Here is a 23,573-nt window from a genome sequence, read left to right as displayed (position 1 = left end):
CAGACATAAAAAAAAAAGTTTCATGAGTTTGCACACTGGCCCAGATCTATTTACACCATCACAGGATTAAAACCATAATGTTATGTGGAAGGTTTTTATGCGTCCTGCTATGAAAAGTCAACATGATGGCTATGAGCCTGTAAACTGAAACTAGAACTGGTTTTGTGACTTGAGCCACTGAGGCAAAAGCAGACATGCCTTTGACTGAAGAAGCAGGAGCTAGCTGGCTCGACTGAAGCTCAACAACACAGACATACTTCTTACGGGGCGAATGTGGGAGGAAGATGCAGGCTGGTAGATTTAATGTTGTACAATCATGTCCACGTTTGTTTGGTCAAAAGAATGGCTTATAGCATCATAAAGATGAAAACAAACCACACTTTTATACAGCTCAAGTGAGAAGTGAATATGTACACTTCATCAGCTACATTAATACTTAACTGGAAGTCTTCTTTTCTAAGATGGAATGATAATATACCTCCGATGGTTCTTGACGGTGTATTATCTTTGCACCTAATTAGTGAACTAGCAGTTTGAACATTCTCTAATCCACCTAGAGTCGAATATACATACAGGCTCAAATATATACATGCGTTCTTATCATAAACGTAACTTTACACCTCCTTTTGTAGCCATCAACAAGGGCCTAGCATAATTCTGAATTGACATTTGACCTCTCTTTTTGGCAGAAATGGTAGAGCTTGTTCAAAGTGACAAAATGACTCAAACCCAGTCAAATTGGATGGGGAACATCTACAGGCAAGGATTATTAAGTCTTGTCACAGAGTGGTCAAACATCCAGCAGGAAGTATGCCTGAAGCTTGTTTATGGCAAAAAAAGAGAGTTTGTGGTGAACGTGCAACTTGCTGCAGAACCTATGCTAAGGCTGAAACAATTAATCAGATTAATTGTGATTAATTGATTATTGAAATAATCGTCAACTAATTTAGTAATCATATAATTGCTAACTGGAGTCTACTGGACCCTACAACATGCCATTTGCTCAAAGAACAACCTACTCAATAATTAAGCCAAAACTGTGCAATAAATATATACATTTTGCGTATAAAATGAAAAAGCCTTCGTCTGTAAATATGCTCTATCCAGAACTAATCAAGGGACAAAGTTTTACCTTCACCTGGTTTAAATAATCGGTTTTAATCAGTTATTTGAAAAAAATAGTCAATAGATTACCAAATCAATTAGCAAAACAATCATTAGTTGAGGCCCTAACTTATATGCAAACATTTTACAGCTAAAGGGGTTGGGCATCCAAACCTTTTCCTCAGAAAACAAATTTTGATCATATTTTTTTTAATTACTGATTATTACTAAACCAAATATTTAATTGGGTGTCCTAATTGTGTCATCTTTATACCCAGATGAAGCTAAAATATACGATATTAGAGATGGTAGACGTGCTAGACCTGCAACATAATTTACGCTGAACCTGCCCATATTTTGATTTGAAGCATCGTGCTTCAAATATGCTCTCTTTGACATGTTATCTTCATGTTTGTCTCCACAGGGTCACAACATCTTCTCCAACCTCTCCTCCACGGTGTACAGCGACCTCATGCAGCTGCTCAAACAGTCCATTCTGGCCACAGACCTCACGCTTTACTTCGAGTACGTTCTGCAAAACCCACTGAATCCACACTACAGGGCACACTGCCTATGAAAATCTTGGAGAGGTTATTCTATGTAACAACGCCCCCTGGTGGACTGAATGTTGTTTGCAGCTTTATTAAGAAGGTCTCTTCTCCACCCCTCAGGAAAAGAAACACCTTCTTTGATCTTGTCAGCAAAGGAGAATACAACTGGAACGTGAAGGCTCACAGAGACATGTGCAGGTGAAGTTGTTTCTTTTTGTACCTGCAAGTGGAAATACAATTATGTTTTGGTTTCCAAAGCTTAAAATAATTTGGTTTCTTCATCTCAGATCTATGATGATGACAGCCTGCGATCTTGGAGCTGTCACAAAGCCATGGGAAATATCGCGCAAGGTGACAAATATGCTGTGAAAACAAAGTGTTGTTGAACTATTTTCCAGACTTAACACTATAAAAGCAGGATAGCATCACTAAATGTCAGCTTTTCCGCTTTTCTTAGGTTGCTGAGTTGGTAACGAGTGAATTCTTTGAGCAGGGTGACCGAGAACGACTGGAGCTAAAGCTCACACCCTCTGTAAGTAAATGAAACCAGCTCAGTGTTTGTGCTTTTCTGCAGTCTCTCTCACCCCCCCCCCCCCCCCCGCGCCCTCTGAGAGCTCATGATGCCGACACGATGATATATTTTCTCTGCTGTTCGGAAACCCACTGACTTTGTAAGAAACACGAGAGCTTGTGTCTCTTAGCATGAGGAAAGTGTAGGGTCAGCTTGACCGCTCCGCTGCCCTGCATTCAAAGCAGATTTTTTTCTATTCATTCATCTGCAAACGCATAGACAGTTTTGCAGATACAGTGCCTTGCAAAAGTATTTATACTGCTTGAACTTTTCCCAAAAACCTCAACATATTTTCTGGGGGATTTTATGTGAAAGACCAACACAAAGTAGTGCAAAACCATGAATTATAAGCATGAATTCTTAAGTCTTGTCATATATTCTTAATTTGATTTAGGTCTGTACTTTTGACTGGGGCAATCTGACACATGGATGTGCTTTTATCTAAACCATCTCAATGTTGCTCTGGCCGTACATTTACGGTGATTGTCCTGCTGAAAGTTGAACCTTCACCCCAGTCTTAAGTCTTTGCAGCCTTTAATGGATTTTCTTCCAGGATTACCCTTAAAAGCATTCCCCAAGCATGATGCTACCACCACCACCACCACCATGTTTTATGGAATAGATGGTGTGTGCATTGCAATCTGCAGTGTTAGTTTTCTGTCATACATAGTGGTTTGCAAAAGTTCAGTTTTGGTGTCATCTGACCAACACATTTTATTACAGGTTTGCCTTGTCTTTAGGCTGCAAACCTTCTTTCAGCAACAGCTTTCTTCTGGCTACTCTTAAGGCCACATTTGTGGAGTGTGTGACTATAATTTGTCCCGCCAACACATTCTCCCACCAGAGCTGTGGCTCTCTACAGCTCCTCCAGAGCAACTGGCTGGTTCTTGATTGCCCAGTCTGTCAGTTTAACTCTAACAAACCTCTGAGGCCTTCATAGAACAGCTGGATTTATACTGAGTTTATATTACACACCGGAGGTCTTGATTTACAAAATACACGACTTCAGAAGGCACTGGATGTCATTTAGGGGTGTTAGAGGCCATTTTTAAAACTATGTATCCTAATAATGCACTACTTTGTGTTATCACATAAAATCCCAACAAAACACATTGAGGTTTGTGGTTGCAATGTGACAAAATGTGAAAACGGTCACAGGGTATGAACACTGTGTGTTGGTGTAGAAATAGCAGATTTCTCAGTCCTAATTAAGATGTTTGACTTCATTAAGAAATATTTCAGTTAACCTCATGGCTGCTGCCAGCAGAGATGTACCGTCTACCTTTTTTTGAGCTTGAAAGGAGAAAACCGACTGGGTTCTGCATGCAATTAATGACTGGTAAGTAATCGAGCCTGACCATGTGCCTCCCCTCTGAAATAACTAATTCAGTAGCCTCAGGTCTGCTGCTTGTGTCGAACCTTTAGCTCTCTCTTGTGTGTGGGCGTTGGAAATGAAATATTAACTTCTGAGTTGTAGCCAGGTAACTATCTCTGAACCGCAGCCTCAGCGGAGCTTCTTAAGCTCGGGCTACATGAATGAGGGAGAGGAGAAAATAGGTGTGAAATAAACTCAGCTGCCTTAAGAGTGGAAAAAGAAGTCTCTGAGAGCAGAGCGCTAAAAGCAACACTTTAGGCCTTGTATAAGCATGAAAATTGTTGAAGCAAACAACTATCTCTCTTTTTTTTTTTTTTTTTTTGCCTTATAGGCCATCTTTGACCGAAACAGGAAGGATGAGCTTCCAGGGTTGCAGCTGGAGTGGATTGATGGAATCTGCTCGCCTCTGTATGAGGTAAAAAAAAAAACATACGACTGGCTGCTCTCAGGCCTTCACTGTTGCACACTTGCCACACATCCGCCTGACATCAGCAGACGATGTCCTTCCTCAGTTATTGTCCCTCGCTGACGCCAGCAGTGAAACTGTCGCCAGCAAGTGTTTACTTTCTTTGCAAGTGCAGGTTTCTCTCTGAAAGACAGAAATGCTTTTATTTGAGAAGCTCTGTAAAAGCTTTAAGGTTACGTCCTGTTCTCATTGAGAGCAGCAGAGTGAGCGGAGCGTGCTCTTTGTGCCTGTGAGGCAGCTTTTTGCTGCATATTAGCAGAGGACGTTCTGACTGTTTTTACTGATGAATTCCTGCTAAGTAATTATAAGGCTCTGAGTAATTTCTTGGTTGCCGTTCAGGGAGATATCTGCTGTTCTTGTTAGTCCAGGTCCATCTTAGTGAAGTGGAATATCATTGAAAGTTTAATGATCACACAAAGATATATTTTTCAAGTGTTTATTTCATTTTGATAATTATAGCTTAGAGCTAGTGGAAACACAAAATTCAGTGTAAAAAAAATGCAATACAACATATCACTGCTTAGGGGTCTGAGTGCTGTTTTCAAGCATACTATGATTTGGTGGAAGGAAAAATGTGGTACTGTACAGTCTATGCACTCAATACAGGATCAGGCCTCCTTTTGCATGAATTGCTGCATCAATGGCAGTCAGTAGGTGACATCAGCCTGAGGCTCTGCTGAGGTGTTGAAGAAGCCCTGGTTGCTGTAATAGTGACCCAGAGGTCGTCTGCATTGTTGTCTGTGGTGCCTTGCATCCTCATCTGTACAAAACTGCATAGATTCTCAATGAGGTTTAGGTCAGGTGAGTTTGCTGGCTAATCAAGTACAGTTATACCATAGTCATAAAACCAGGTATTAGTATTTTTGGAAGTATGGGCAGAGCTCTTTCTTTAGATTCTGGGGCTGTGAAATCAAATGACATAGTAATTCAAGGACTTTGGACCACAGAGCAACAGTTTTGTCTTTTCTTCCTTCGCCCAGGTAGGTCGCTTCTGACCTTTCCTCTGATTCAGGAGTATCTTAATTCAAGGAATGTGACAGTTCTACCCCATGATCTGCATACATCTATGTCTAAAGTTCCCCCAATCGCTTCAATGGGCTTTGCTTCATAATCTTCTCAAGGCTGTGGTTATCCCTGCTGCTTCTGCACTTTTTCAGCCACACTTTTTCCTTCCACTAAACCTTACATCAAAATGCTTGGATACAGTGCTCTGTGAACAGCCATCTTCTTTACCAATGACCTATTTAGATGCACCTCTATAGGAGTGTGCGTTTCTGTATGGCACCAGCCGAGGCTGCTCTGCCCCTCCCACAGCCAGCAGCAGCAGCTGCTGTGTGGGAGGAAGAATAAGGCAAACTTACTGGGACGATCCTCTGTGTTAAAACACGATGCATGTTCAAGTTAAATTCATGAAAGCCACACAGGGGATGGTTTAATTACTGATTTCCTCAGCGCATGGTCATTTTCTAGGCTTTAACAGTGAAACTGCACAGAAGCACATTAGTTTCTGTAATTATGTGTAAAAAACCAAACCAAACCAAACCAAGCATCTTCATTGCTGATGAATTATCCAATGATCAGTGTGTGCAAGCGTCTGCGGGGCTATTGTTTCACTGTCGTTACAGTCTGTGTTGTGTAGATAAAAACATAACGCACAATTAATGTGCGGGGGGGTTTCTGCCTCATCTAAAAGGCTGATGTTTGGAAAATGCAGATATGAACCTCATGATCTTGCTTCTGCCAATTAAACTTGCAAAAAGGGGGATGACGGGGGGCAACAGAGAAACGTTCAAAAGTGTCAAGATTTTTCTCTGTGGCTGTAAGAGATCTTACTCTTGATTTCATTTATCTCCTTATCCTGGTGGTGGCTCCCTACTTTATGGAATATTAAGCCCTAATTATATAACCTTGCATCCTCATACCCCAGCACGCGACCGCAGACTCTTCCCGTCTTTCTGATACTAAATAATAGAGTGGTCATGCTGTTTTAATAACTGAGAAATTTCCCAAAGAGATTGTCAACTGCAGCAAAAAACAAAAACAAACCTACCAGCAGCATTTTGTAATTTTTTAACAAATTAATTTTCCTATACTCACTAGATCAAGAGTTACATTCGAGTAAAATAGATTTTTATTTAAATCCCCCGTGTTTCAAAGAGTTCATAATACCATGTTCATGGGTTTTCCAGGACATTTGAGAGAGAAACAAGCCCACAGCGTTATAGATCCTCCATCCTTTTTTCTTCATCCTTGGTTTCACACTGGAACCACCTGGAGTTTTTGTTGCAAAAATAACTAAATCTTAGTCCCATCTGTAGAAAGCACACAGTTCCAGTTAAGGCCCTAGTAGAGTTTAGAAATTGAACTTTTTGAATTATTTTTGACTGCAGATACGGGCAAGTTGAATAGCCATTTCCTTCTGCCTTACATGAATTACATGTTTCTTGTCTTTCCTATTTTGAAGAGTTGAATGGGCCTCTGAGTCATGTCATATTTTTACCCCAGGAGAAACAAGAAGCCATGGATTACTAAATAAAGGTTTAAAGTATAAAGTAAAAACTGTGCCTCTGATTAGAAACTATTTAATATTTGAGCATGTCTATGATTCCAAAAACAGTGCAGGTATAGTAAGTTTATATATGAACAGAAAAGCCTGCAGTGGAAAACAATCAGACATGTAAATCTGAGTGAACAACAACCACATATGGCATTCCTCAAGGCTCTGTTCTCAGGCCACTTGTATTTAGTATCTAAATGCTCCCCCTAGCTCAGATTATTGAATACTACAAAATATCTTACCATACATATGCTGATGATGGACAGCCTTATATTTCTTTATCATCACATTATCGTAGTCCATTAAAATCATTGAATCAGTGTGTTGATAAGAGCAATGAATAGATGGATCAGAATCAGAAGACAAAACCTTTTTATTTTACATATTTTATTTCTGTTTTTACTGTTTTTTGAGAAGTCTACATTTTGCTACTATTCTTTCAACGTATTCTTTTTTAAAATATAAAATTCTTTACCTCTGTTCCTTCATTTTCCTTTAAAGCGATTACCTTGTGCCTTGTTGGTGCAGCACAACTAAACTAGCCTTGTCTTTCTGCGGAGATTATGAAATATCTGAACAAAATAAAGAGCTTTGGATCACTATTTGAGAGATTCTTAAAAATAACTAAAATATTTAACCATTAAATCTCTGAAAAAAGTTATGCCTAATATAATTGCCCCTACTCTTATCAATGTTTCAAACTTAAGGGTTAACTCAAGACTTTTCACACTTCAGCATATATTTCCTCGTTTTCTGGTGAAGTGGATGCATACAGATGTTATATATATAACAGAGTTAATGACACAATAAGTAATTACATTGACTTGTTAGGCAGTGTTAGAGAAACAACGTCCTGTTATCTGCTGGGTAATTTATCAAATGAAAGGTGACAAGTTTGCCTACCCTGCCAGTTACACCTGAACAAAGAAAAATGACAACAGCAACTAATTTCAGTCACTCGTGCTTCTAATCTGTAAAGAGCAGGCGTTTTGATGGACTGCAGCTATCAAATGCTTGTTTGTTTTCACTTTTGTTGTGGGTTGTTCCCCCTCTATATATATTGTTTTAGTTCTTCTTGCTTAAATTATTCATTTGATGAACAATGCCCCTTCTGAGTCCTTCACGTCTCAGAGCTAAGGATTACTGTCGCAGCTACATAAAACTGCAATTAATTTATCGAAATAAACATAAATAACTTTAGTTATGACGGAGGATAAATCTAACTTTACTAACTTTCTAATCTTTAATCTTTTTTGCTTAAAACTTCAGATTTTCTCCCAATATAGACAGTTTATAGTATGAAGCGATTTCTGAGGCATAATAAAACAAGTGAGATGCGTTGTTACTGTTTTTTATGGACAAGATGTTTTTGATTTTCTATTCAAGTTTGTCCACTAACAATGCAGATGGCATCAAGACAAAAGGTAAAAGGTTTAACTTTTTGCAGCGAGACAGAAGCCGACAGGAAGTTCTGAAAATTCTCAAAAAAATATTTGACCATCAGAAAAAAGCAATATTCCCCTATCTTTAATTTTATAAACCTATTATGTAATATTACGTGACCATTATGGGAAACATCCATCAATTTATTTCCTATACCCCACTAATCCTCAAAGAGAGGTTCTAATGCCGATCTCCAGCAGTCATGTAATAAATATAGGTTAATCACAATAAATTAGAATATCATTACTTATGTATTTTACAGACCCATTAAACACGGAGTGATATATGCAAAGCGTTTATGTATGTTGCTTTTTGTCATTGTGGCTAACAGCCGATGGAAACACAAACTCCAGTCTTTTGGGAAATTTGAGTATTATATTAGACCAATAGAAAAATTCATTGTACTTCAGAAATGTCATGTTATGGTCATGCTACAAAAGGTCATTGCCAAATTAACGGACTCTTCACAGAGGGTTATATCCAAGCATACTAACTGAAAGTTAAGTGGAAGGAAAACGTTTGGTGAAAACAGGTGTACAAGCCATCAAGGGAATTTGAAGCAAAGGTCAGTCAAATGTTTAAAATGGACTGAACTTATATAGCGCTTTTCCAGTCATGCAGACCACTCAAAGCGCTTTACACTAGAACCACATTCACCCAATCGCACTCACTAACGCTCACACATTCATACACCGATACGCAGATCGGTAGGCAACTTGAGGTTAAGTGAACCAGGGAGAACCAGGAGAACATCAGGAGCATTTAATGACCATGGTCTTACTGTGCTTGACTGGCAAGACCCAAACCTCACAGAGAATTTATGGAGTTTTGTCAGTGGGCAGATGAGAGACACCAGATCCAAGAATGCAAACAAGCTGAAGGCAATTATCCAAACTGACAGAAATAAAAACTCAAAAATTATCAACTTTTAGGCTGTGAATCACTTTTGAAAAATGTATTGTTGAAATTAAAAAAAACCTTTTGATACTTTATCTAGATGCACCTCTAATTATCTTCTTTCTGTAAAATGTTCTGGGGCTTCAGCCCCCTCTCCAGAGGATATTTGTAAACTAGAATATCTCCAACCCCTTGCATACTGCTGAAATAACTTACTTTGTTTTCTAAAGAGGTCCATTAGGCGTTTTAAACGATATTTGAAAAGGAGGGGTTGTGGAAACTACTCAATGGATGTTGGGTTAATTAAGAATGATGGAAAGCAGTCTCAGCACCACCCATTAACAGTATCTTTCTGTAATTTCTATTTGTTTTAATTTTATTGCCAGCAGTGGGTTGCACACCACTGGCTCTAAATAGCCGTACCAGAGAAGGAAGTTGATTTTGGGGTAATCAGTTGATTAGGTAATTAAGGAAAAATAAAAACAAAAGCTTAAACATTTACTTGATGATTTGAAACATGACAAAAACAGGAAATCTGTAGGGAGACAAATACCTTTTATGGGATGATGCTATTATTGTCAAAGATTTTCTCTCCTTTTCCTTCTCTTTTTAGACTCTTGTCAAATTGAATCCCAAACTTCAGTCGATGGTTGATATGATCCGAGCAAACAGGGCCAACTGGGAGGAACTGAACAAGAAGAGACAAAGTGGCCAGAGTGTTTCTGCCCCCTACAGTGGCGAGGCCACGGAAACCAACAACTGCACAGGGGCCAAAACCAGCAGCACACCCTGCTGCGGTGGCGACTCTGAAAGCACACCATCCAAGACGGCCAGTTAGCTTCTGCTGAAGAGCTTAACCATCCTGGGCCTTTTTATTCTTCAGAATGCAGCCTGCAGCAGAGGCAGTGCATGCAGAGGTTCTTGGGCTCTGCTCCTCTTCGCTTTTGCAACCAGAGATGAGCTTTAACAGTTGGGTGTGGCGCGATCCTAGAGGTTTTCTCACTCCCTTCAGATTCCCCATGCTGAAGGCTGACAGAGCCATGTTTGGCAGGCTCGTCGGAGCAGCCGGAGATCAGCTGATGACACCTCGTCAAGGACTGTGTTGCTCTGACTTTTTGGCAAAAGACATGAAGAGTGGCGTTTGTCTCACTGTTGTGTTTTGTTTCTTTTGGTATCTCTCTGTGTTGCTCGCATTTTGTCCAGAGGTTAAAGAATCTTTTTGTAAATCTGTAAATAAGCTGTTGAGTTGTTAAAGCATTATGTATTGGATTGGAATGTGGTTCTAGAGCTTCTTCTAAAGAATGAAGAGGTGTACAACCAGTAGGACCAGTGGCTTTCAATGCAAAATGAATTATGTGCTCCCTCCCTTCCTGTGCCTTGTTTCAAGATCCTACTGAAAAATGCATGACCTCTGTGTCGAGGTTCTTACATGTTATGGAAATCCTTGTTGAACCGTGCTGAATTTCTGCCATAATTTGTAAAACTGCAGCTATCTCTTGACCCCTTAGTTTACTGCGAAGAATTATGATAATTTACAAATGAAAACATATTTTGGCCCAGTTTTATACATACAGCGCAGGGCCTCTCTTGTCACACAAAAATACACAATGTGCCTTGAGAAAGTTGCTCTCATAACACATGCATTTCTGCAGGGCAAGACTTCAGCTCTGATGACTCAGTTCTGACAGCTGGAACACAAAACGCCACATTTTATTTCAAAAGCCTTGCTTAGACATTTTCAGGGCATCTCATTTTCTGTTTTTTACACTTCATAAAGGGCCCATACCACTCTTATGTTTATCAGGCATATATATAAGGCTGCAGTGAGTAACAGAAGACCTAAATGTAATAAAACCCCTTGACTCGGTCAAAAGGTAACATAATCAACCCACTACTGCATGATCAATTAAAACCAACCCAGGCACCATACTAAAGAAAAAAAAAATCATACCTCTGCAAAGACCAGATATCTGTCCCTTGGTCATCCATTGTCTTCCACTTATCCAAAACTGTGCTGTGGAGTAATACATCCAGTAGGAAAATCCAATGAAACTCTCCAGTTCGTTCTGTGGGATCTCAAGGTATTTCCAGTTCAGAAGGAATATATAGTCCCTCCAACAAGTTCTTGGTCTGCACTGGGGTTTCATACGCATGGCCTGTGGTCTAATGAAACTAAAAGTGGAGTGTTTGGCCATAATGACCCTCACTATGTTTAGAGAAAAAAGGAGAAGCTTGCATACCTGAGAGCACCATCCCAACTGTGAAGTAAAAGGGTGGCAGAAATATTGAAGCCACTTCTCAAGACATCAGCCAGTAGTTGAAGCTTGGGCACAAATGGGTCTTCCAAATGCACAATGACACTAAGCATACCAGCACATTAGTTACAAAGTGGTTTAAGGACAAAAAAAGTCAATGTTTTGTAGTGATCATCACAAAGACCTGATCTCAGTCCCTTAGAAAATTTGTTGGCCGAGCTTGAAATGTGCGTAAGCAAGGTGGCCCAAAATGGGCCAAAACTCCAGCACGCTATAGTGAGAAGCTTGTGGAAGGATAGCCCAATCATTTGACCCAAGTCATACAGTTTAAAGCAATTCTACCAAATACTATGTAAATCAATGTGAACTTCTGAATTTGAAGTAAGTTTTGAAACAATTCTCTGGACAATTATCTAATTATTCTGGCATTTAGCAAATAATGGTAATCCTAACTTACCTAATGCAGGACATGTGTCTTCACACAGAGTATCTAGCTTCATCTCTGTCTGCTCGTTCCTGAACTCCCGTTATTTCTTTGCCAAAAAGCAACAAACACAAGAGCAAGTGTTGTGAACCAGCAACATGTCTATCAGTGACCTGGGTTTTACTTTGTGTAACAGCATTGTTTTCTTAACTCTGGTCTGAAGTCTCTCTGAGCGTATCTGTTAGACCTTGGTTGCCATTTTGATTCCAACTTGATGTTTCCTCAGGTATAGGTTCCATAACTGTAGGTTCACATATAGGAAAATGCTAAATGCTGGTTAATTATTTAGCTTTTACATGACAGTGCTAGATTAGCTGGGAGTCAGACTGATCTCCTAAAGCTCAAAACTGTTGGGGTTGCACATAAGGAAGTATAAAATATTTTAGTTTTTGTACAGATTCATCAAAAATGTCCAGGTGGGATGATCTGAGAACCTTAAAGGGGGATTTTGTTACCTTTGGTTAAGTGTGCTGTTCACTGACAGTTCATCAGCCCTTCAAGTTAACCTAATACCACTGTTACTTAAGTCTGAACTGTACAGTCGGATGGATATTTACAGGGTTCCCAGGCAGTTTCTGTGTCTTTCCTTTCTCCCTTGTACCACCTCCTTTCCCTCCTGATGGTCTTTTTTTTTGTCATGGTCTTTTTTTTTGTCATGTGTCCTTTCTTCTTTCCTTCCTTGCATGTTTTCTTTCTTCCTGCTTACTTGGGCCTTTGTTTCTTTTCTCCCCTGTATACTATTTACCTTTTCCCCTTGTGCCGTTCCTTCCCTCCTTTATTGTGTCCTTAAGTTTGTCCTCCCTTTTATCCATTCTTCCTTCCGACACTCAGAATTGAGTTAATCGAGTTAGTCAAAGCATTTCTACGCAGCAGGAGACAGAAACTCAGATTTCCTGCTGCATTTAAAGGAAACTCATGACTAAAACTTGGAGATAGGAAGTTAAATCCCAGGTAAACCGTGATTGAAGTCAAAGCTTCCAGTTTTTTGTTTTTATGTGGACAACCATTTGAGGGCACCTTCAGGTCAGTGAGTGTCTAAAGCTCAAGTCAAGCACAAATCTATTTAAAGCACAGCTTTCATAGTCAGATTCAAGCTGTTTCCAGTCTTTAAAAATCGTTTGGTTTATTTTGAAACATTCTCCACGTTTTCTTTCATTTCTAGCCTTCTCTCAGAGCCTACACACACTACGATCTGTATGAGAGCTTTCCTTCCTGCAGAAGACTGACGTTAAAACTGAAGTGCCCATGTAATATCAAAGCTTTCCCTTTGGTATTATTCTGTTACAAGCATTATTTCTGGGTTTGCCTTATGAGTTGTGTTGTAGCTTTGTGGGCTGGAGTTTCTAATGTGACTGTGCACATCGTGAGGCATGGATCTACTGTGTTTTATCTGAAGACCTCAACAGAAGTTGACCAGAGTTGCATGTTTAATGCAGTCTTGACTCCAACCAATTTGCTGAAGATGTAGCAAACGCAGTAAGCCGGCAAATACCTCGTATTTTGAATAGTGCACACCTTATCTCATCAGACCTGCATGACTTAAATCCTCCTGTATCATGCTGCGTGACTTACATATGAATATTGCTCTTCTATTTTTCTATTAGGTCTCCACAAAGTCTTCTCTTCCTTTTTCCTCTTGTGTTTCTCTTTCAATCTGGATTTTGGATGTATTCATGACAGCCTAATCTGAAGGACAGCCAAGGCATGAAAAAGGCAAATGTGTTTCTGTTTCTGTTAAGAGTTTGAATAAAGAAAAAAAAATCTGCTACAGGTTCTGATGTATTTCACTTTCCCGGCAGCGGAACTAAGAAACACATGTAAACTACATTCTCTTTGAATGTTTTATTGTAATTTTCGCATTTAGTTTTTTTTTTTTTCAGATTAAGAGGATAATTTGAAGTAGTAAAATTGGAGCAATTCCTTTTACACAAAAGTGCATCAGGTCTAATAATCTAGAAGCACATTGCAAAAAGAATATATTTTTTCACATTTCTTCATGTTACAACCACAAACTTCACTGTATTTACTGATCTGGTGACTACTGAATGCATTTTATTTAGGGGCATCAGAGTAAATGGGGCTCAATCCAAATGCATGCCACATTTTTGCTTTAACTTGAAAATACATGTTAAAAGCTAACTGCTTCCTTTTGCTTCACAATTATTAACTACTTCAAGTCAATTACATAAAATCCCAATAAAATATGTTGAAGTGTGTAATTTTGTAATGTAACAAATGTCAAAAGTGCATACATCTGCAAGATTTCGAGGAAGAAAACCTTTTGTTTTCTCTTTGCTACAAAGTCTGAATATTCTGATAAAGAAATATGAATAAACCTAACATAAGCTCACATTCATTTGGATAAACAGACCCAGGTAAATCCACCTATGCAAACTGGTGATTTGGTTGTGCATGTACAGGTCCTTCTCAAAATATTAGCATATTGTGATAAAGTTCATTATTTTCCATAATGTCATGATGAAAATTTAACATTCATATATTTTAGATTCATTGCACACTAACTGAAATATTTCAGGTCTTTTATTGTCTTAATACGGATGATTTTGGCATACAGCTCATGAAAACCCAAAATTCCTATCTCACAAAATTAGCATATTTCATCCGACCAATAAAAGAAAAGTGTTTTTAATACAAAAAACGTCAACCTTCAAATAATCATGTACAGTTATGCACTCAATACTTGGTCGGGAATCCTTTTGCAGAAATGACTGCTTCAATGCGGCGTGGCATGGAGGCAATCAGCCTGTGGCACTGCTGAGGTCTTATGGAGGCCCAGGATGCTTCGATAGCGGCCTTTAGCTCATCCAGAGTGTTGGGTCTTGAGTCTCTCAACGTTCTCTTCACAATATCCCACAGATTCTCTATGGGGTTCAGGTCAGGAGAGTTGGCAGGCCAATTGAGCACAGTGATACCATGGTCAGTAAACCATTTACCAGTGGTTTTGGCACTGTGAGCAGGTGCCAGGTCGTGCTGAAAAATGAAATCTTCATCTCCATAAAGCTTTTCAGCAGATGGAAGCATGAAGTGCTCCAAAATCTCCTGATAGCTAGCTGCATTGACCCTGCCCTTGATAAAACACAGTGGACCAACACCAGCAGCTGACACGGCACCCCAGACCATCACTGACTGTGGGTACTTGACACTGGACTTCTGGCATTTTGGCATTTCCTTCTCCCCAGTCTTCCTCCAGACTCTGGCACCTTGATTTCCGAATGACATGCAGAATTTGCTTTCATCCAAAAAAAGTACTTTGGTCCACTGAGCAACAGTCCAGTGCTGCTTCTCTGTAGCCCAGGTCAGGCGCTTCTGCCGCTGTTTCTGGTTCAAAAGTGGCTTGACCTGGGGAATGCAGCACCTGTAGCCCATTTCCTGCACACGCCTGTGCACGGTGGCTCTGAATGTTTCTACTCCAGACTCAGTCCACTGCTTCCGCAGGTCCCCCAAGGTCTGGAATCGGCCCTTCTCCACAATCTTCCTCAGGGTCCGGTCACCTCTTCTCGTTGTGCAGCGTTTTCTGCCACACTTTTTCCTTCCCACAAACTTCCCACTGAGGTGCCTTGATACAGCACTCTGGGAACAGCCTATTCGTTCAGAAATTTCTTTCTGTGTCTTACCCTCTTGCTTGAGGGTGTCAATAGTGGCCTTCTGGACAGCAGTCAGGTCGGCAGTCTTACCCATGATTGGGGTTTTTAGTGATGAACCTACTGGGAGTTTTAAAGGCCTCAGGAATCTTTTGCAGGTGTTTAGAGTTATCTCGTTGATTCAGATGATTAGGTTCATAGCTCGTTTAGAGACCCTTTTAATTATATGCTAATTTTGTGAGATAGGAATTTTGGGTTTTCATGAGCTGTATGTCAAAATCATCCATATTAAGACAATAAAAGACCTGAAATATTTCAGTTAGTGTGCCATGAATCTAAAATATATGAATGTTAAATTTTCATCATTACATTATGGAAAATAATTAACTTTATCACAATATGCTAATATTTTGAGAAGGACCTGTATGTTTACTGTCTTGAGTATAGATTTTTATTCATATTGCACAATGAAAAAGAGTGAATATATATTTTTGACTGCAGCTCTCAGTAGTGAACGAATATCACAATAGGACAGCATTTTAAAACAAACAAACAAAAGCTTAGTTCCTGAAGAATAAATTTAATCTAGCTATGATTTGGCAAAGTATGTTGCATGAGTAAATGGAGAACATCTCTCAGGATTGAAATTTGTTGTAGGTATATTGCACTTTAAAAGTGGTCTTGATCCGTAGGTTCAACAGACTTTCTTAAGGTCCTTCAAAGTTGCTCTTTAGACCGTGGCTACTTTTTCACCCACCTTCAGTTCGGTCCTGAGTATTCCCAGCATTGTGGATACAGTCGGGTTAAATAAAGGATGGCAGACGAGTGATATCGAAAACTAAAGTTTTTAAGAAATGGGAACTCTTCACCGAGAAGAGCAGATATGTCACCCTTTTACTAACTACCTGCCAAGTTTTCAGCAATCGGCTTTGTCAATTTCCTTGTTGGTGTTAAAATACAATTTTTTCATCCATTCTTCATCGTCCGTTTAATCCAAGATCGGGTCATGGAGAGAAACCCGGACATCCCAGTGACCAGCAACACACTTCAGTTCATGTCAGGGGATCCAAAGACGTTCCCTGCCCAGACAGGATATAAATTCCCTGGAATGACTTCTGGGTCTGCCTTAGGATCTTCAGCAAGAAAATCTTCAGGGGACTCTGAGCTCCTCAACTTATCTCGAAGGCTGAGCCCAACCTTTTTAAGGAGGAAGCTCATTTCAGCCACTTGTATTCTCGATCTTATTCTGCTGATCATGACTTCTAAGTTGGGCTAATTTCTTTCTTCACCACGAGAGGAACGCAGCATCCTTGTTACAGCAGATTTAATCTTTCTCCTACTCTACTCTGCCATCTCTTGAAAATACTATCAATACTGTCAAACTGTGTTAGTACTTCTGTTGGTTCTTTTTATAGATTCAGGTAAAGAAATGGAAAAAATTATGCCTCTCTGCCAGGCTGCCATCACCAAACAGCTGAAGGATTCAGTTTAAACAGTTTCTTTGCCTAGAGCCAAGTCCTGTTGGTCTTCATGATGCTGGTTGTTCATTAATGTTCTGTAACAAACCTCTGAGGATTTCACATAACAGCTGGATTTATACTGAGATTAGACAACACAAAACCTACCACTTAAATGACTTCTGAGGGCAGTGGGTGCATTTTCCTTCCACCTTACACTACTTTGTGTAAAAAATAAATGAGATGTCTGCAATTTCCAAAGAAATGCTTTCAGAAAGACTATAGAAATTGTCAGCTTGGCTAAAGTACAACACATATGGATGAGTCAAGACATTAAGTTGCTAAAAGCTATATGTGTTAAGGCTATTCTTCCAGAAATTACTTTCCATTTAGGTTAAAGAGCAGAAAAAACAACTTGGTTGCCATGAAGTTCAGTCTTCTCCCAGAACAATGGTGACCTCCTGTGGACTAATGAGTATCTACACTTCAAAAAATGAATTGATGAAATGCTGCAGATTCCAGAACATTTCATAGAGACAAGTTTGAAATCATTGGTGTGTGTGGGGGCAATTATATTGTCCGATTAGTGATACAAAAAAGGATGAATATCTTTCTTTTAAATATTTTAATCAGCTACTTTTCAAACAGTAATTATTTAGATAAAATATTTATATTTAAATGTCTTATGCCTTCTATAAGCATCTGCTGTTCATTCGCAAAATCTTAAAGTAGAGCCAAAGCTGCAGTGAATTTCATTGCTCAAGGCTGCTGCTGCTGGGTGGCTGTGACGTCAGTCAGCTGTGTGTGGGCGGATGTGTGGGTGAAGATGACTCCCAAATGAGCCGGTGGTTTGAATGAGTGAGAGAGAGAGTGTGTGTGTGGTTCCCTGATGCAAAGCAAAAGGCAGATTCTGCTACCTTGACCTCTGGATGGCATGTTAAGGCAGAACAAACACAAACCTGCTCTTAGGCTTCTGCTGACCTTCTGCTGCACGTCTGCCAGAATAAGTTAGGAGCTGCAAGAACATCTCTGGCCTGTGACTGTGAGTGCACCGAGATAGCAAGCCAAAGTACTGGTGTTTTAATTCAGTTTATTGCACAAACAGCGTTGACAAATTGTACTCAGAGAGGTGGAAAGGTACAGTGAGAACATTCAAAAGCAGATTTTTTGACATGTGGGGTAAAAAGTCAGGTCTTAGAGTTATCTGGAAGAGTATTTATTTCTGTATTTAATCAAAACAGGTCAGAGTATAGATCAGAAAATGAGCCGCTAAATGGTACAAGTTCAGTATCAAAATGTAGCACATTACAGTATCCAATCATAAAACCTTTTGCACGATATAGAAACACTAAACTACTCGACTCTTGAAGGGGGTCAAACTCATTAAACATTTATAGTTTGAGGTGGATGTTTTAGCATGTGTAACAGTCATAAATATATACATGTAAGATTTGTGAGGATGGTAATCTTTGCATATACTAATAGAAACAAAACACAGTTTAGCTGATGAAGGGACTGCATGACAGTGAAGAAGGTGCCGGTCAGAGGATTGCACTTATCGCTGAGAAGAATGTGTTTCCTTTGGGGTTTTTAATGTTGCCTTTTTTTTTTCCTGTAAATTAACAATCTTATTGTAAGCCAACTCTATTTATTCTGAATAAATAAGTTGGTTTGATATGTTTGGGATCATTGTCCTATAGGAACACCCAAGTGTATGACAGCGAAACAAGCCCACAGCATGATGCTGCCACCACCTCCACCCTTGACTGTTATTGCAATGTTCCTGACTTTAAAAGCCTCACATCGACTCCCCCAAACACACATCTCATGATTGCTGCAGAATAGCTCCACTGTTGTCCCCTCTGACCATCTAACCTTTCTTCAGAGGGGATTTGGCTTGGCCATATGGGCAAATTTGGTTCAAGTAACAAAATATGTAGAAAAGGTAATCATTTATATTGGTAGGGTTCTTGGTTTTGGCATAGCACACAGATTTTTGTTTAGGTTCAGGTCAAATTCCTAGAAGCTAGCCAAAAAGCCTGCTTTATTCATCCAAACCAGTTTTGATGCGTTTTTGGGATCATTGCCTTTTAGGAAATTCCAGTTTTCAACTTCAAACCAACTAGCTGTTCATTTCCAGTTACTTTATTATTAAATCTTCGTTGTGGAATGCACCTCTAACAGCGGCAACAAAACTGGCCCACAGCGTGATGCTACCACCACCAAACTTGACAGCTGATGGTGTCATTTCATCTGCATATCTTACATGAGTTTGAATGCATCCATTTTGGTGCAGGGTATTCTTTTCAGATCAGCACCCTCTCGGTCCAGTGCAATATGGACAGTGTCACTGGTTTTCACAGCAGTTTCCAGTTCATGTCAGACTCGACTCTTGGTGGTTTTAGGATCATTTCTGATCATTTTGACCAATTTTCCTTCATTTGAAGGTAAAAGTTTGGGTCAGATAAACTCTAGCATCGTTTCCCTGCTGGATTACCCAGCTTTGTCACACGCATGATAGTTAGTTTTGGAGTCAATAATGCAGACTAGCAGAAAGCTCCAACCTTAACTAAAGCAAAGATTTGTGGACTATGCTTTAAGGCAGAGTATGTACCAACCAATTCAGCAAGGAAGAGTGGTCACATATCCAGCCAGAAGCTTGTTGAAAGGCTATATTTAAGCCTGTATGTATAATTGTGACCTGCTTAGAGAAGAACCGTCCAATGAATTTTAACCTTTGCATCCAGTTATTTCTAACACTATTTCACATTAAACAGTCATTCCACGCTGGAAAAATTAGGATTATTGCCAATGAGTGTTTGTAAACGTCTGACCTGCTGATTCAAGTCTTTGGTTCAACGTGAGCACCACGATTTACAGGCTGCCACCCCCCCACACCAAAACTAAAAACGCCGCACCGAAACAGGTTCAAAATGGCTTCGATTTCCACTTTTCTTCAGTAACAAACTGCTCAGGGTAAAAGCTTTCAGTACAAAAACTAAACACACAAAGGTACGCTCATTTTCCTCAGCAATCATTAGAAACATGGGGCTTTGTGGAAATCAGTGGAGCCAGACTGCATGGGGAGGGACAGGCTTGTTAAAAGAGGCACAAATACACTTGGTCAGGAAACAAGTCTACTATGGCCTAAGGTCAGAAAAACGAGAAACAAGAAGGCGGGAAAGGACAAATGTGGGACACAAAGGAGAAGGGAAGGCAGACACAAGCTTTAGAAAGGCACAGAGCTTTAGAAAGCGACAACCTACCACTAAAGTAGTGCCACACACACACATACATACAGAAGAATCACAAAACAGCTTCTTCTATGTTGGCAGAGGTGTTCAGGAAGCAAATCTGAGATAAGTCAATATTTTGCTGCATCCAGATGAATCTTGTTAGAAGAAGCTGGGTGAAAACGATTTTCAACAGAAACTCAGACGGTTGTTACAGCAGATTAAGTGCAATGTACGGTAAAAGAGAATCATTAAATGGCACCGAGAGACATGTTTGATGGAGAACATCTGTCTGTTTTAAATTCACATTTAGTGTCTGTTAAAAAACAAAAGATGTGAGAACAGACAGGAACTTGGACTTAAAGGAGGTTCCTGTTGCCGAAGATGTTATTTGGGTCAACATAGTCCTTCACAGACTTGAGCATCCCCACGCCGACGTTGGAGACTGTCTCTCTCATCCACTCCTTCCGAAGTTTCCCCACTGAATGGCAGAAAAGAAAAATAAATAAATAAGTGGAGGAAGACGACCATGGGGGAGAAACAGAGGAATCGGCACGGCTGATTGCTCAGCAGGCTGCTGGGAGCCAATCAATCTTGTGAGAGTGAGTGAATAAACAGAGGGTGATAAATGCTTTTATTCAGAGAGGAGAAATGTTTTGCATGGCATGATTTATGGAGCTCAGCAGACTATCAAACTCATTAGGCTCTGTGTGTTCCCAGAGGAGGGGCCTGCTGGCGGCTGTGGCGGTCTGTTGCCGGGTTTGGAACTGGCGCTAAAGTCAAACTCCCTCTCCCCGCAGCGTCTCCGCGCCCTTTTCGATCTCATTGTGCACACGAGCGAGACCCTCCATCTGACCTTCGAGACCACGCTGTCCTGAGCTCTACACCCTGGTGTTAGCCAGTCGGCCAAGAGGCTGCCATGCCTGCTCTACGGCCCTCTGTCAGCAGGACCTTGGCTCTCAGCCACTCCTGTGCTTCCCTGTGAAACGTAAACCAGAGGAGGCAGAGAGGGTTCAGCGTGAAACCTAGCGAGGATGCCTGGGAGGTTAGCAGCTGTTCACACAGACACACTCCAGAGTAGGCGCCCGGTGGAGGATCTGCAACCAGCAGGAGGTCTAAGGATAGAGGAGGGCTGGAGTATGTTAAAGAAATGAACAGACTTGTTCTCTTTGTTTGTAAAGCCAATAAAGATGAAAAACTTAATATTTACTTTTTTCAGCATCAGGCAGGGTGGGAGCAATGTGGTGCTGAAAGCAAGTATTGCCAAGATGTCTCAGACACCCTCTGTGTTTTAAGTGGTCTTTTCTTGTTGTCTGATACAAAGCCATGGTCCTTAAACTGTGGTTCACATACCACTGGTGGTGCTTGAGATGAATTTAGTGCCATTCATATAAACAAATTAGCTATTTATGCAGCATGTCATTTTCCTCTGAAGAAAGAACCTGAATCAAATGATTTCTACTTTACTTCTTCTTTTATAGCTAATCTCAGCTCATTCCTTCAGATTATGGCATTCATTCAGTAGAAAGTAAATGCACATTTTTTTAGTTTAAATAATCTCCCACGTCAACTACGGTCAAATTTCAGTTGGGATAAACCCTGACATATTCTGGTGCATCTCGGTAAATTAGAATACCACTGAAAAGTATGTATTCTTTCAGAAATTAAATTCAAATAGCAAACTTAATACTCCATGAGATCCTCTCAAGGCTGCTGTTATGTTTATTAGTTTTTTTCCTTCCACTACACCTTCCGATATTTTTTCTTGCATACAGCTTCTTTAGGAATAAACTTTATTTAACCATATCTAATAAATATACATAAGCTTCACTTTTTGAATTCAGTTACAGAATTGACAATCTATTTATTTAGATTCAGCTGCAAACGTATTATAAAGATGTGATCCCAAGATGAATCTTTAACAAAAAGGGATTTATCTTTCCATGCCAAGTAGAGACAAACTAATTAAGCAATTATTAATCTGTGTGATTAATGTTTTAGTTTAAAATAACAGTTTTAAACACATTCGGAATTTGATACCAGAAGATATTTTACACACTTTTATCAAAAGTAAGTAAAAGTTTTAGGGCCGGAGTTGAAATGCTTCCTTGTGGGTCCATTGACAACTGAAAAATATTTTACTGTCAAACAGCACAGAAAAGAAAAACCACAGTTTGGCAATAATTAACGTTTGAGTCACTTTGAGAGAAACACAAAGTAAACTGAAACAGACGGAGCAGCAGGTGCTGCTCACACAGTAAACCAACACCTGAGATTAGATATAAAGGCCTGAAACAGAGGCAGTACGATGGGAATGTTCTCTTCCTTCCTTAGGAGGGAGCCTCGGTGTTGACAGCTTATCAGGAGGAAAGGATCCTCTCCTCAACACATTAGAGAAGCATGTTATCACAGAGCAGCCAGGAAACCCAGATGGGGATCAGCCATGAGGGCAGCAACGCCCGCCTCCTAACAAAACAGGGCAGACAGCAGGGTCACAAGGGACCTACAAACCTCCAGATGGTGACAGAGGGACCAATCAGCTGCTGCCCAATAACCAAGAAAGTACCACACCCTCTTCAACTGCTGCCTCCTCCTCCTCCTCCTAACTCCTTCCCTCTTGTCCCACCTCTGTCCCTCCCTCTTCCTAGCAAAAAGGAAAGAAAACAGAAGGTTCTGGGACTGCATCATTGCCTCCATCACTGTGATAATTTACACATCTATCTTGTCATATTCTCTCCTTTTTGCTTTCTGTTGCAATCAATCTCCCCAGCCCTGGTCTATGCAGCGGAGACATGCAAAGCAGCGCAGGTAGCTATTTCAGAGATGCTTTTTCACCCCAAACAGAGCGATATTTCATACTTCTTGGGTGGAAAAGTCTAGAGAAGTTCAGACAAGAAGTGAACTTCTCTAAATCAGGTCATATGTTTGCCTCCTATGGGGCCTTGAAAAAGTATTTACACTCCCCTGAACCTTTTTACATTTCGACACGTTACAATCGCAAAGTTCACTTTGTTTTATTTGGAATTTATGTGAGACAAAAATCGCACATTTTCTAGATACAAACTGCATGTTTGGCTGAACCAATTTCATATTCAGAGGTCCGGCTGAATAAATGCAGCTCTTATTTTTGTTGGTCAACATTAGTGAAGACCAAGGCACGAACCAAAAAGGTCAAGGATAAATTAAAGTGAAATTTAAAGCAGGGTTAGGTTATAAATCCATATATAACTAATATTCACGTATTCCACAAATCCTCCTTTTATGGAAGAGCGGCAAGATGAACAAATGTCGTAGTTTACTACAAGTTGTGCAGGGACACAGCTGGTCAGATTAGACCTCAGACTTAGAGGTTGACGTTTAAAGCAGTTCTGTGTATAATCTGAGGAAATTCACAAAGAACTGGAAGAAACAAGCCTCTGGGTGAGCAAGGCAATATGTACCATGTGGCAATCACAAATCTGCTTGTCAATAATATATTCGGCCATTTGGAAGCACTTTGGAGGGCTGTGGGGAGACCTGATATAGATTTTAGAGGCAGAGACGCCAAAGTTTAAGGAGGGTCATGATAGTAGTCATCA

The 23,573-nt window shown here is 40.1% G+C and overlaps 2 protein-coding genes across 3 annotated transcripts in view; one reads left to right on the top strand and one right to left on the bottom strand.

Annotated features, from left to right (window-relative positions):
• The window catches only part of pde11a (phosphodiesterase 11a), a 49,642-nt gene extending 36,173 nt beyond the window's left edge, over nt 1-13,469 (top strand). The window contains exons 15-20 of the mRNA XM_047369799.1: nt 1,529-1,629; nt 1,776-1,853; nt 1,943-2,006; nt 2,113-2,187; nt 3,933-4,016; nt 9,578-13,469. Coding sequence (XP_047225755.1) covers nt 1,529-1,629; nt 1,776-1,853; nt 1,943-2,006; nt 2,113-2,187; nt 3,933-4,016; nt 9,578-9,802 — 627 coding nt within the window. The 3' untranslated portion in view covers nt 9,803-13,469. The remainder of the gene's footprint in view (nt 1-1,528; nt 1,630-1,775; nt 1,854-1,942; nt 2,007-2,112; nt 2,188-3,932; nt 4,017-9,577) is intronic.
• A 4,366-nt stretch (nt 13,470-17,835) lies between these two features.
• agps (alkylglycerone phosphate synthase) overlaps nt 17,836-23,573 on the bottom strand; it is a 40,331-nt gene continuing 34,593 nt past the window's right edge. Inside the window, exon 20 of one of the 2 annotated variants that reach the window (XM_047370475.1) lies at nt 17,836-20,476. In XM_047370475.1, coding sequence (XP_047226431.1) covers nt 20,355-20,476 — 122 coding nt within the window. In that variant the 3' untranslated portion in view covers nt 17,836-20,354. The other variant, XM_047370476.1, reaches the window with a different exon arrangement.

Source organism: Girardinichthys multiradiatus, chromosome 7, assembly GCF_021462225.1.
Source record: "Girardinichthys multiradiatus isolate DD_20200921_A chromosome 7, DD_fGirMul_XY1, whole genome shotgun sequence".
Lineage (NCBI taxonomy): Eukaryota > Metazoa > Chordata > Actinopteri > Cyprinodontiformes > Goodeidae > Girardinichthys > Girardinichthys multiradiatus.
Note: the sequence above shows the minus strand (reverse complement) of the source record. Positions and strands in the feature narration are given on the sequence as shown.